Source organism: Sander vitreus, chromosome 1 (assembly GCF_031162955.1).
Source record: "Sander vitreus isolate 19-12246 chromosome 1, sanVit1, whole genome shotgun sequence".
NCBI lineage: Eukaryota > Metazoa > Chordata > Actinopteri > Perciformes > Percidae > Sander > Sander vitreus.
Window position 1 is genome coordinate 29,249,595 of NC_135855.1, and position 14,189 is coordinate 29,263,783.

Below are 14,189 nucleotides of genomic sequence, written 5' to 3' on the forward strand. Positions count from 1 at the left end.
AAAAACTAATAAGACAACAACTGGACTGGATAAACATCATAACAATTTTTAATTGCATATTTATTCCTGTAATGTACAGCCAATTCAATTTATGAAAGGCTGTTTGGGATTTTAAAGAAATATGTCTTTAATTTCCAGTATTGCAGGAATATGTATTGAGTTCTTGTGGGAGCAGTAGGCAATAGTATATTGAGTTGAAAATCACACAGCCTGCTTAGTACAATAACACAGGTATGTTGACTGGATCACAAACTGCTTCAAAAACACTAAGCAAACATCTATGATCATTGTTTTACGGCATGCTGTAATCACATCTGAGCAGACACTATTTTTGCCAGGAAAAATATGATCTTTAACATGAGTTTGACTTTGTTTGCCTGATTACATAAAATTGCATTAAAGTGTATTAGCAGTGGTAAACTATACTGTAGGAGCAGTTAATATTGCAGCGAAAACCCTTCAAATTGGAGATAAACCGGAGCTTTGTGTTGTTTGAGTTGTGAGTTTTATTACCTCAGCATATCAACATGAAGTAGTAGAGATGAGGGTAAAGATGGTATGAAAAAAGGAGAAATGATGGGAGGTATGCCTGACAGTATTGACAACACCCTCTGACTGTTTCTGCCTCTTAGTCAGATTTGCTGGTGATCATCTTTTTTGTGTACTGTGTGTATTTGTCTTTTTACTTATTTTTTTGCATGCTTTTGCGTATTTGTGAGTAAACATTTTAACAGGTCTGCATCTTCCCTGCTTGTGTGTGTGTTCACCTGTACACATCTAGAACAAGCAGAACCTGCTGTCGAAGCAGATAGACCTCAAGGGCAAGGAGCCAGAGAAGGGTGTGCTGATATCCTACACCATATCAGACCTGAGAATCCCTCTGTCCTACGAGGTCCGACTGGCCCCCATCACCACCTACAGCACCGGGGACTACGTCAGTCGTATCATACAGTACTCAGAACGTGAGTCTTATTCAAAACCGTTTTTTATCAAACATCTTTTTTTGTGATATCGTTATCTTTCATTTCCATGTATGTACATTGTACAACTTAAGTGGATTGTGCAAATATTGGTGTTAATCAATATTATTTTCTTACAGCCTACACCTACCCAAGACCTTCAGGTGAGACTTCTTTCTTAACTACCATCCTCTGCTCTCCAACATTTCTACATTTCACCAAGTTATACTTGTTCTTGTGACCTGATTGATGACAGGGTGGTGAAGTTAGTAAGGCATGTTGAATTTTGGTGAAAGCTAATTTAGCTTGTATGCTGCAAGCAATGTTAGCACAAGTTTGTCAAGATTAAATCTTGTTGCTAGGGTAGGAGAGTGTACCCCACTCTTCTCCACAGTGGGATGTGAGAAAGCAACTGATGGCTGGAAGCAGGTCTGATATTTAAAATTTCATCAAAGAGTGGCCATGATTGGAGGATATGAGACTGGTGTATGCAATGTAAGTGGTTAATGGATGTCCCCCTCTACCTATCTCTCTAGCCACAGCTGCCCCAAAGAATGTGAGGTGTATGGATCTTGTATGGTGTATCTGTTATTAAGAAACCCACGCAAGAGTGAAACATATACATTCTGAGAAGGTCAATGCATGGGTTGTTGCAGAGAACATTTTTCCCTGAATGAACTGCTAGGAATCATCTTTGCAGTGTGGGAGGGAGTTGGTGTCCTGCATGTTAATACATTTAAATGCACAGGTTTACTTTTTCCCATCTGACGGTCTCAACTGGCTGTTGATGCTTTCTGAATATTTGAATTTGCATCATTCTGACAATAAAGCTATGATCAGATGCAGCCTCACATAACAAATAATCTTTTCTCATCCATATGGAGTCAGATTTTGGCTGTTTGATATTGCCACACACATCGAGAAGGGAAAACATATATGTATATTTTGAGAAAAACCTCTTGTCTTGTTATGGCAGAGAGAGGGGCTTCTCTCTATGGTGTTGTCCACTTAATTGGCCCATCTGGAGGACTCTGTCATTATCAGAGGCTTACTAAACAAATGAAAATCGAGGCAAGCGAGTACAACAGCTATCGAAAACCGTCCAAGCTGACAGATTCCATGAATGCTTCCCGGGCACTCTCACAGTCCGCTGCAGATGCGTATGGCTCGTGTTACCCACGAGGATGGCTTGTGTGTGCTTCTTTGTTTCAGGGAGCTAATCTATTACTATTCACACCCTGCTCCACTACATGCACTCCTTTCAATTTGCACTGTTGTTCTCGCAGTCTGTTCCAATCTGCTGTTGTTTTAATTGCCTCATCATGGATGAGCCAACTGCCACTCCTGCCAAAAAAATGCTGCGTGTCTCTTAATGAAGAAAATAGACAACATCCAATTGACTGAGAAAGAGAAAGGGATGGCAAGAGAGAGGATGAGAGGCAGGAAGAGAGCAGGAGTTAGTGAATGAGTGTGAGACAGAGAGAAAGGGGGCTAACACAGAGAAAAAGGAGGCACAGGTTTAAGGTGACATGTAACATAGTAGTTTAATCAAGTCAATTTCAAGTATTTTTTAAACCTTTTAATCAAAAGGCTGGTGGTATGACCCCCAGCTCTACCTGTCGGCATGCCGATGTGTTGACCAAGACACTGATTCCCAACTTGCCCCCGATTGCCAGTGCCTTGCATGGCAGCTCTGCAACCATCGGTTCATGAATGGGTGTATGACAAATTAGTAAAGCGCTTTGTCTGGTAAGGCAGAAAGGCGCAGTCCATTTACCATTTACCTACCCATGAATGTAAGCCCCCACTTTCCCTGTTTAGAAAAGTTGTAGCTCTCTACATATAAGACTCTTTTTTTTAATCTTTTTTTCTTTCTTTTTATTATTAGTAGTAGCAGTATGTCTTACTGCCTGAAAAGTGTCAGCTAAGTCATATTTGAAATGAAGACTAAGGCCGCTTGCATACTGCCTGTGTGGCGTGAGCGTGGCGTGAGCGTGGCGTTTCTGTTGCGTGTCAGTTGCGTGGCAGCTGCATGGCGTTTTCTATGTCTTTGCACACCAGAAACGTGTCTGACGCAGCGTTGCTGCTGCTAGCCTTGTCTGTACACATGTATGTTTCCCATTGATAAAATGAAATACCATCCATCCATCCATCCATCTTCATCCGCTTATCCGGGGTCGGGTCGCGGGGGTAGCAGCTCCAGCAGGGGACCCCAAACTTCCCTTTCCCGGGCCACATTAACCAGCTCCGACTGGGGGATCCCGAGGCGTTCCCAGGCCAGGTTAGAGATATAATCCCTCCACCTAGTCCTGGGTCTCCCCCGAGGCCTCCTCCCAGCTGGACGTGCCTGGAACACCTCCCTAGGGAGGCGCCCAGGGGAACCACCTCAACTGGCTCCTTTCGACGCAAAGGAGCAGCGGCTCTACTCCGAGCTCCTCACGGATAACTGAGCTTCTCACCCTATCTCTAAGGGAGACGCCAGCTACCCTCCTGAGGAAACCCATTTCGGCCGCTTGTACCCTGGATCTTGTTCTTTCGGTCATGACCCAGCCTTCATGACCATAGGTGAGGGTAGGAACAAAAACTGACCGGTAGATTGAGAGCTTTGCCTTCTGGCTCAGCTCTCTTTTTCAGTCTAACGGTGCGATAAATTGAATGTAATACCGCACCTGCTGTGCCGATTCTCCGACCAATCTCCCGCTCCATTGTCCCCTCACTTTCGCGAACAAGACCCCAAGGTACTTGAACTCCTTCACTTGGGGTAAGGACTCATTCCCTACCTGGAGAAGGCACTCCATCGGTTTCCTGCTGAGAACCATGGCCTCCGATTTAGAGGTGCTGATCCTCATCCCAGCCGCTTCACACTCGGCTGCGAACCGATCCAGTGAGTGCTGAAGGTCACAGGCCGATGATGCCATCAGGACCACATCATCTGCAAAAAAGCAGCGATGAGATCCCCAGCCCACCGAACTGCAACCCCTCTCCACCCCGACTACGCCTCGATATCCTGTCCATAAATACTACAAACAGGATTGGTGACAAAGCGCAGCCCTGGCGGAGGCCAACTCTCACCTGAAACGAGTCCGACTTACTGCCGAGAACCCGGACACAGCTCTCGCTTTGGTCGTACAGAGATGGATGGCCCTGAGAAGGGACCCCCTCACCCTGTACTCCCGCAGCACCTCCCACAGTATCTCCCGGGGCACCCGGTCATACGCCTTCTCCAGATCCACAAAACACATGTAGACTGGTTGGGCATACTCCCAGGCTCCCTCCAGGATCCTTGCGAGTAAAGATCTGGTCCGTTGTTCCACGACCAGGGCGGAATCCGCATTGTTCCTCTTCAACCTGAGATTCGACTATCTACCGAACCCTCCTTTCCAGCACCTTGGAGTAGACTTTACCGGGAGGCTGAGAAGTGTGATACCCCTGTAATTGGCACACACCCTCTGGTCCCCCCTTTTTTAAAAAGGGGAACCACCACCCCGGTCTGCCACTCCTTAGGCACCGTCCCAGACTTCCACGCAATGTTGAAGAGGCGTGTCAACCAAGACAACCCCTCCACACCCAGAGCTTTAAGCATTTCTGGACGGATCTCATCAATTCCTGGGGCTTTGCCACTGTGGAGTTGTTTAACTACCTCAGCAACCTCCACCAGGGAAATTGATGCCAATCCCCCCCTCATCCTCCAGCTCTGCCTCTACCATAGAGGGCGTATTAGTCGGGTTTAGGAGTTCCTCAAAGTCCTCCTTCCACCGCCCTATTACCTCCTCAGTTGAGGTCAACAGCGTCCCATCCTTACTGTACACAGCTTGGATGGTTCTCCGCTTCCCCCCTCCTGAGGTGGCGAACGGTTTTCCAGAAGTACCTTGGTGCCGACCGAAAGTCCTTCTCCATGTCTTCTCCGAACTTCTCCCACACACGCTGCTTTGCCTCTTTCACGGCAGAGGCTGCAGCCCTTCGGGCCCTTCGGTACCTTGCAACTGCCTCCGGAGTCGTCTGGGATAACATATCCCGGAAAGACTCCTTCTTCAGTCGGACGGCTTCCCTGACCACCGGTGTCCACCACGGTGTTCGTGGGTTACCGCCCCTTGAGGCACCTAAGACCCTAAGACCACAGCTCCTCACCGCAGCTTCAGCAATGGAAACTTTGAACATTGTCCACTCGGGTTCAATGCCCCCAGCCTCCATAGGGATGCACGAAAAGCTCCGCCGGAGGTGTGAGTTGAAAGTCTGTCGGACAGGGGCCTCCTCCAGACGTTCCCAATTTACCCGCACTACCCGTTTGGGCTTACCAGGTCTGTCCAGAGTCTTCCCCCACCCCCTGACCCAACTCACCACCAGATGGTGATCGGTTGACAGCTCCGCCCCTCTCTTCACCCGAGTGTCCAAAACATATGGCCTCAGATCAGATGAAACGATTATAAAATCGATCATTGACCTTTGGCCTAGGGTGCTCTGGTACCAAGTACACTTATGAGCATCCCTATGTTCGAACATGGTGTTCGTTATAGACAATCCATGACTAGCACAGAAGTCCAACAACAAACAACCACTCTGGTTTAGATCAGGGAGGCCGTTCCTCCCAATCACGCCTCTCCATGTGTCTCCATCATTACCCACGTGCGCGTTGAAGTCCCCCCAGCAGAACTATGGAGTCCCCGACTGGAGCCCCATGCAGGACTCCACTCAAGGTCTCCAAGAAGGCCGAATACTCTGAACTCTTGTTTGGTGCATATGCACAAACAACAGTCAGAGTTTTCCCCCCCACAACCCGCAGGCGTAGGGGAGGCGACCCTCTCGTCCACCGGGTTAAACTCCAACGTAGTGGCGCTCAGCCGGGGGCTTGTGAGTATCCCCACACCCGCCCGGCGCCTCACACCCTGGGCAACTCCAGAGAAGAAAAGAGTCCAACCCCTATCCAGGAGTATGGTTCCAGAACCAAGACTGTGCGTAGAGGTAAGCCCCACCAGATCTAACCGGTAGCACTCCACCTCCCGCACAAGTTCCGGCTCCTTCCCCACAGAGAGGTGACATTCCACGTCCCCAGAGCCAGCCTCTGCTGCCCGGGTCTGGTCCGTCGAGGCCCCTGACCTTCACTGCCACCCATGTGGCAGCGCACCCGACCCCAGCGGTTCCTCCCACAGGTGGTGGGCCCATGGGATGGAGGGATGTCCGCCACGTAGCTTTTTCGGGCTGTGCCCGACCGGGCTCCGTGGCAAACCCGGCCACCAGACGCTCGCTGACGAGCCCTCCATCTGGGCCTGGCTCCAGACGGGGGCCCCGGGCTTCCTCCGGGCAGGGTCACTTCATCCCTTCCTCGATTTTTCATAGGATTTTTGAACCATTCTTTGTCTGGCCCCTCACCTGAGACCACTTTGCCTTGGGAGACCCTACCAGGAGCACAAAGCTCCAGACAACACAGCCCTCAGGTTCATAGGGACACACAAACCTCTCCACCACGATAAGGTGATGGTTCCCGGAGAAATACCATGTTAAACATAAATATATACTGATTTGATTACAGCAAAGACAACGTCGGCAGTATTGACGACAAAATAGGCTACCGAATATTTTGTTCTATATTGACATATTTGAAAATCTATAATTATTTATTATTTTTTTTTTTAAATTACATTTAGATCTGCATTTATGTCAAAACCTAGAGACTTTCAAACATCAAAATGTCATTTATTAAATGTATTCGTGTCAAAATGACATTTATAAATATCTTTTCGTATTCTGTTTTGCCTGGAAACGCTTTCAACACGCTTGCGTGTTGCGTGAAAAATAGGCGTCGGTCCTATTTCTAGCAGGTATGCGTTTTCTCGAGCCACGCCTGAGATGTGCGTGTCACGCAGGCAGTATGCAAGCTCTAACCTGTTAACATGGGAGCCGAAATAAAAACGAAATAGAAACAGGGTTCAGTAGGTCAACAACTCTTCCCCTGATAATTGTGCTCCACTGTGGGGTATTTTCAGAATATCTCCAGGCTAAGTGTCTTATTTCGTCAGAAATCTTGTAACAGTGAAACATTTTGATAAAGGCATTTCTTCTGTTTTGTTGTTACAGTTGCTTTACATTTGACACAGCCTGACCTAATATAATTAGTTACCTTTAAAATGTTCTGCATGTGGGAGTCACACATCACAATATGCATAATATGTGGAAGCCACTTTAAGTTTCACATTATACACCCTGCCTCCTACATGGTACCTATCACTTTGTCAGTAATTGCCTGGCTTTTTGAACTTCACATTTGATGTGCATATTACAGAGGTTATTATACAGCTACAGTATATTGTTGAAATTTGTTTGAGTCAAAAAAACAGTAGATTACTGTACATCAACTGTAGTTTGTAATGTCACCTGCCTGACATGTCACTGATCTAATGTATATTTATCACTTGTTTCCTCTCACACATCCCAGACCATGTGTGCGGTTTTGAGGATGACAGGATATGTGGTTTCTCTCAAAGCCGGAGTGATGTCTTTGACTGGACGAGACAGAATCACCTGACGCAGAATCCCAAGCGATCTGCAAATACCGGCCCCGAAACTGACCGCAGTGGAACCAAGGAAGGTGATGAAACTGGGGAATCGTTTTATGTACACAAATGCACAATTCATAAGCAAATCAAATCATTTAATTTTGTGTTGCATGCAGACAATAAGAGTGTTGTCTTGTTGGTTTCAGGGTACTACATGTACATTGAAGCATCACGGCCACGTGTTGAGGGGGACAAAGCTCGTCTACTTTCTCCACTTTTTAATTTGACGTCAGTCAGGGGCCCAAAGGGCTCCAGCAGAATCCCATACTGTGTCTCTTTCTACTACCACATGAAGGGCAAACATATTGGTGAGTAGTATAGCGGAGAATAACGCTCATAAACATACACACACACACACACACACACACACACATACTCCTTGTCTTCTACCATATGAGCGCATCAATAGAAACACAATGACACACATGGATATACAGTAGAGAGCCTGCTGACACTCGATACAATCTAGGTTCTCATATCGCTGGGCTTCTGTCAAAAGCTGAACTCTGTGCTTGACCCTCGCTTGAAGAGTTTGTCAGACACAACATTGTAGGTATGTGTGTGTGTGTGTGTGTGTGTGTGTGTGTGTGTGTGTGTGTGTGTGTGCGTGTGAGAGAGAGAGAGAGAGAGCGAAGGAGGAATTACCAAAGTTCTGTTTTTTGTATGTTTCTGTCTGTGCCTCAGTGTGTGTTTGGAGGTGGCTGAAGGGGGTAGTGGGTGTGTGATTTATGGCAGTTGCTAGACACAATCAGTCATTTGGGGGAGCTGTTCATCATAATATGCTCTGTCACACAGCTAGAATGCATGCATCTTATAGCCTACACACCTGCACACACACACCCACACATACTGTATACACAGGCACGAAAAACATACAGTATAGTAAATGTTGCAAATACATGAAGGCACACCCACATTTATTCACAGATACACACACACACACACACACACATACACAATGTTGATTTATGTGTCCATAGCCAAAGCATGCAAGCTTCACTGTAACATTTGTTACATTCTGACCTGCCCTGTCTCCAAAGGATGTTACAGTGTATAGAAGGGCACAATGTTTGTTTGTGAGCACACCCAGATATGAGTATGTAATAATTATGTATTCTTAACTGTATGAATAAGGGAATTAGGTGGAGATTTTAAGATATACTGTATGATATAACGAAGCTCACTCATTTGCTTCACGTTCACAAAGTGTTTAGCCATGCTAACTATATAGCTTGAAGGATGGCAATGTCAGTCCACAGTTTTGGTGAACTGAAATGTCTTGACTCAAATATCTAAACAACAATCCATCATACATCATTGTGTACATTAATGGTCCTAATGTTTTTGATCCCCTGACTTTTCCTTTAGCACCACCATGAGATTGACATTTATAATTCAGAGTGAAATATCAACTATCGGATGTATTGCCATGTAATTTACAGATATTCAAGGTCCCTAGAGGGTACATTCTAACGACTCAGGATCTTCTGACTTTTCCTATAGCGCTACCAATGGCTCCAGTCCCAAATCTTTTAGGGAAACGTAGCAGGCTCCATTTTAAAGCTAGAGTGAAGCTAGATATTGGTATCATCTGAAACATATACAACACACTCTATAAATAATGACCTCTCACCTCCAGATATCTGAATAAAACGGTTTGTATGGGTATCCACTAGTATCCCCTTTACAGACACGCCCAATTTATGATAATCCCATGCAGTTTTTCCATGGCAACTATCGCAAATGGTTTACAGATTTTTAGGCATTCTATTATGAAATTGCTTGAAAAATAGTGGAAATAGCTACCGTAAATGGAAAAAGAAATCTCCTAGAGGAAGCATGCCCCCCGGGCCTCCCTAGGTTTGGTCTAAGCCCCGAATGTCTGGCTTCACCCCTGATTGTAAGCATGTTAGCATGCTGATTTGAGCTTTTATGTAAGTATAGCCTTACAGATCCACTAGCATGGCTGTAAATGTTGAAGCTTAATTTATACATTCAATGTGCACATTTCGCATGGCATGAAGCCGTTGTCTGCATGTCTGTGACGGTCCCACTTGCAGCCGAATAAAGGTGACCATGCCGACTGTACACATAGCAACGTGCCTACTGCGCAGGCTCCACTTGTTCCACTCTCAGGTCCAGTTGGTGGTGTATGCACCTCTAGCTGATTTGCCAAAAAATAGAATGTTGATTGGGAAATGCAAGCCAGACCGATGCTTGCAAGTCCTTGTACGCTGAAAGCGGTCATGTCCGAGACTTAAGTCTTGTTTCCGACCATTGGCGTATCCCAGGTTTGTTTGCTTTTGTCACTTGATTGCACCACTGATTAGAGTATGAAGTGCCTAATCAGTATTCAGTTATTAATCAAACACAGTGAAAAGTTGATAATAACCATCTCACCTGCATGCGGGCAGTGACAAAATTTAGTGAGTCTATTCACATAGACAAAGATTTGCACATGTCAAATTGTAGAGGTGGTGGACCGAACTAGAGCTTAAAGTTGAGTGTGGACTAGTTGAATATCGGACATGTCTCTAATGGGATACTCTTTCTACGGTGTTCCCGTTGAATGTGTAAGTGGGCAGTTGTTTGCTAAAATGCTAGCAATAAGCACTTAATGAATCAATACTATAACAACCTCGGAACCCATCGGCTATCAATCTGATGACAATCCTTAGCCTTAGGGGGCAACGGCCAATATTTCGGGATATCCGGTGTAGCATGCATGCGCATATCCAGGCCAAAACTTCCTCTTCCTGGTGCCGGGTCCGATTAGCAACTTGAGACGCTAGAATGGAATTGGAGTAGAGAGACGGTGTCTCTGTAAACAGATATCTGCATATGAATGCAGATTTAAAAAAAAAACTAAATTGTCATCAGACAGTTGGTCGGATTGCCTACAGATTCTGCATTCATATGCAGATATCTGTTCATAGAGATTTATACCATACTAGTGCTAGTTTCATGTGCATTTTGGAATTCTTATCCCCCCTAGTGTTGGAAAAGATGTTATCAAAAAAGGAAATATTTCTACTTCCCTTATACATTTCTGGTTACCTATTACTTTTCTAATTATTTGGTTAAATGTATGGCTATCTAAGCCTGGGTATACCATCTGCACAGTGACATTATTTTCATTACTCCTTCTCACTACGCTAGATCTTCTCATATAACAGAATTCTGCATGTTACAATTTAAAGCACATTATGTGTTATCTGTGGTGGATGCTCCAGCAATTGTATTGTGCATTTTGTTGAATATCGTATAGGTGTTTCACAGCAAAACAATGAGACAAGACAGTGCTATATCAGTCACACAGCGCTTTCTTATACAATTAGTACATTCTGTTACCAGTTACGCCCAGCTCTGCTACAAGCCCTCCCTCAATTTACTCTGTTGTTCTCCCAGTATGTTCCAATCTGTTGTCACTTTAATTGCCTCACTTTGGCAGAGCTCACACTCCTGCCAGGGAGACACAGTGTGACTCTTAATGACGAAAAGAGACAAGATGAGGATAAGACAGAGGGGGTCAGCAAGAGGAGAGATGAGACGAGAAGAGTGAGGGAAGGATGGGGGTGGACCAGCCTTGGATAGAAAAAAAGGAGGCTTAATGAAGAGAGAGAGAGAGAGAGAAAGCAAAGAGGTGTAAGGAGACAAAGAAGGGAGGTAAAAAGAGAGAACAGAGAGCTGCAGGGGAGGCCATCAACTTGTTAATGTTCAGAAATAGTCAGAGGATACAACAAGTAGTGCTTTAGGCTGAAGCACTCTAACTAGTTTCACTGTACTCAATCACATATAGTGTTCAAGTACTGTAAAGTGTTAAAAGGGCTGTATATGTAAAAAGCATTCAGATACTTTGACCCAAAGAAAGTTTTAGAAATGCTGTTGAAATGATGCTCTTTTCTGACCCACGTTAGCTGTTTTATAATCATGAGATTATATGAATACGAAACAAGTAAAAGTATCTTTTGAGGATTTTGCTAAATGAGGAAAGAAAGCATAATGCTCTTTGACTTTGGATGTTAGGTTTGAAACATGCTAGCACCGTAAATCAAGACCTCCCCATGTGATATGTTTTGTTGTTCACCTTAATGTCTCTCCCAGGGCTTGCTTGCTGCAACAATAAACAACATTTAATTAGTTTTGTTTGGTATTGGGTAGTAATTTAGACTGGCTCAGAATTGCAGAGAGCCACTGGCAAGCTTACTTGGAATCACTGGATTATTTTCTTTTCAGTGATGGAAAGCATATTGGAGTTTGAGGTTATTTAAATGTTGCACCTCTTGTTTCAGATTGCACTTTTATTAAATAAGACTTTTAGTTTGCTGGATGGATGTTTACAGATCTGTGTGGAAAAGGAATGGGGTGCCACTGCCTATGTGGCAAGTTAGCTGTATTAATGCTACTTACTGTTTAAAAAGTGTCTCCCTACTAACGTTTTAGGTTTAGATTCTCATTTTCAGAAAAACCATTTTGATCCGCTTGTTGTCTTGCAAGGTTAGAGTTAGATTTGTCTCTTTTCTCATACTCCTAAATTGGTTATTTACTCAGAACATTTTGCTTGTTGTTGTTTGGTGGCAGAAGCCAGAACAAGACTTTAATTCTTTAATGCTTTGGCTCTCAGGTTAACCAGCACTAGAATCAGAGACAAACAGGACATGAACCCTCTTTAGGTGCAGTAGAAAGAGGTCCAAAAGATCCAATGCGGGCTTACTTCTGATTTTCAAAAGAAAGACAGAATAACTCATTTGAGTTCAAGTATAGCAGCGTGTGTTCTTCTGTCTGTGTGTGTGGCTGTGTATCTTTGCTGTCCTCTCGACTCACGATTCTACAGAGAAACGTAGCGCTGATTGAGCTGTGCCTTCTCCTCTGCCTCTGTGACACTCTTACCAGCATACTCTGCTTTACCTTAGTGCAATCAATAGACTGCTTATCAGAGTCCTCTTCCCTGTCATGTGTGTGTGTGTGTGTAGGTGGTGATGGTGCTACAGAGATAGGAGGAGAGAGAGAGAGCGAGAGAGAGAGGGTTGTGAGGAAGACGTGAGGCTGAGATATGTAGAGGAAGTATGAGAGAGTGGGCTGCACAGTAGAGCTTAGATCTGGCCCAAAAATGTCAGAACCGATGACCAGAATTCAAACGCAGACCAGAGTATAGTTGCAATTAAGGTGATGTTATTGAACTGAACAAACAGAATGTGGTTTGAGTGGCAGGTGGTTCGGATGAGTCAGAGAGAGGGAATGGGGTCCGGGCTCCAGAGCTCTGGATCTCGCGGTGCTGGCAGGTAGATCAGGTTCCAGGCACAGAGCAAGATGGTCTGAGGTGAGATAGGACAAAAACAAGTTAGCAAAAGGTTATTCACAATAGTGAAAAGTTTTCAATTGGCTGGCGTGTTCTCATACAGGGTGATGCAACGATGGCTTATAAAGGGGAGTTGATAGTTGATTAGGAACAGGAGTGCTGAGTGGTGTGATGAGCCTCAGGTGTGTAAGCAGGAGCTCCAGTGACCACGCCCACCTGTGTCTTCCAGAGCATGTGGGAGAGAGCAAAACACAGAGACGGACGCCAAACCAAAACACACCAAGCATACAGCAGGCACACCAAAAGGGAAAAAAGAACACAAAAACTACATTCACACACATACCATGAAGGAAGCCAGGGTCACGGTCAGCGGGCCGTGACAAAAAAATCAAGCCCGACCCAACCTGAGCCCGTGCACGTTGTGTCCGAGACCGGCCCGACACATTAACTGGAATTATGAGCCCGAGCCCGATTTCAACCCGAAACTTTTTTAATACGTGGGCCATTATAGGCTAACTGACATTCTCAACTACAATTCAGAGTTGTTTAACTCTGCACTCGACAAAGCCGACACATATGTTGTCACTGCCCACGACTTGTTTAAAATGGTTCCATACCTCCGACTTTCCTCCAAACTTGCTCAAAGGTAATTCTCCTGTTTTTCTTGTTATCTATACATCCTCAAGCTCCATGTTGCAGTTAAGCTACACCATGCAGCCCAGCAGCCCCGGTGTGATGTGTGTGAGAGGAGGAGACTCCGCGCATGACACCTGTTGCATTTTGTAACTGTAGTCCAACTTGTATAACTTTTTGGACACATTTGTTACTTTGGCCTAAATATAGCCTATATAGATATAATATATATATATATATATATATATATATATATATATATATATATATATATATATATATATATATATATATATATATATATATATATATATATATATATAAAATATTTCTGATTATGGCATAGCTTTCTCCCCACCCAATTAGGCTAATAAAGTAATGATTAAAAAAAACACAAATGCTTGATCAAGGGCCCGGCCCGGCCTGAGGATAGTGGCGGGAAATAACGGCCCGGCTTTCGGGCGGGGCACGGGTCAGGCTCGGGCTCGGGCAGAGAATCTAAACTCTACTGCGCAGGTAAAAGGGGGCTACACCCGCATTAGCCAACATTTCTCTCCATTATATAACTACAGTGCTGTGGTGCCCATGTCCTTTCAAATTCAATGTGATGAACAGTTGCATGCAACTCTTTTATGTTGCTATTATGACTGCAATATCAGTACATCATTTTTACCAGGAGCAATCTGCTGTTTGCTGTTTGCTGTTGCAATAGTCTGACATGTTGGGAGCATAAGCTTATTTGGTTTC

At 44.8% G+C, this 14,189-nt stretch overlaps 1 protein-coding gene across 2 annotated transcripts in view; it reads left to right on the forward strand.

Annotated features, from left to right (window-relative positions):
- The window catches only part of mdga1 (MAM domain containing glycosylphosphatidylinositol anchor 1), a 208,844-nt gene that overhangs the window by 163,298 nt on the left and 31,357 nt on the right, over positions 1-14,189 (forward strand). For both annotated transcript variants that reach the window (XM_078251814.1, XM_078251823.1), the window contains exons 12-15: positions 782-962; positions 1,100-1,123; positions 7,390-7,542; positions 7,657-7,818. In XM_078251814.1, coding sequence (XP_078107940.1) covers positions 782-962; positions 1,100-1,123; positions 7,390-7,542; positions 7,657-7,818 — 520 coding nt within the window. The remainder of the gene's footprint in view (positions 1-781; positions 963-1,099; positions 1,124-7,389; positions 7,543-7,656; positions 7,819-14,189) is intronic.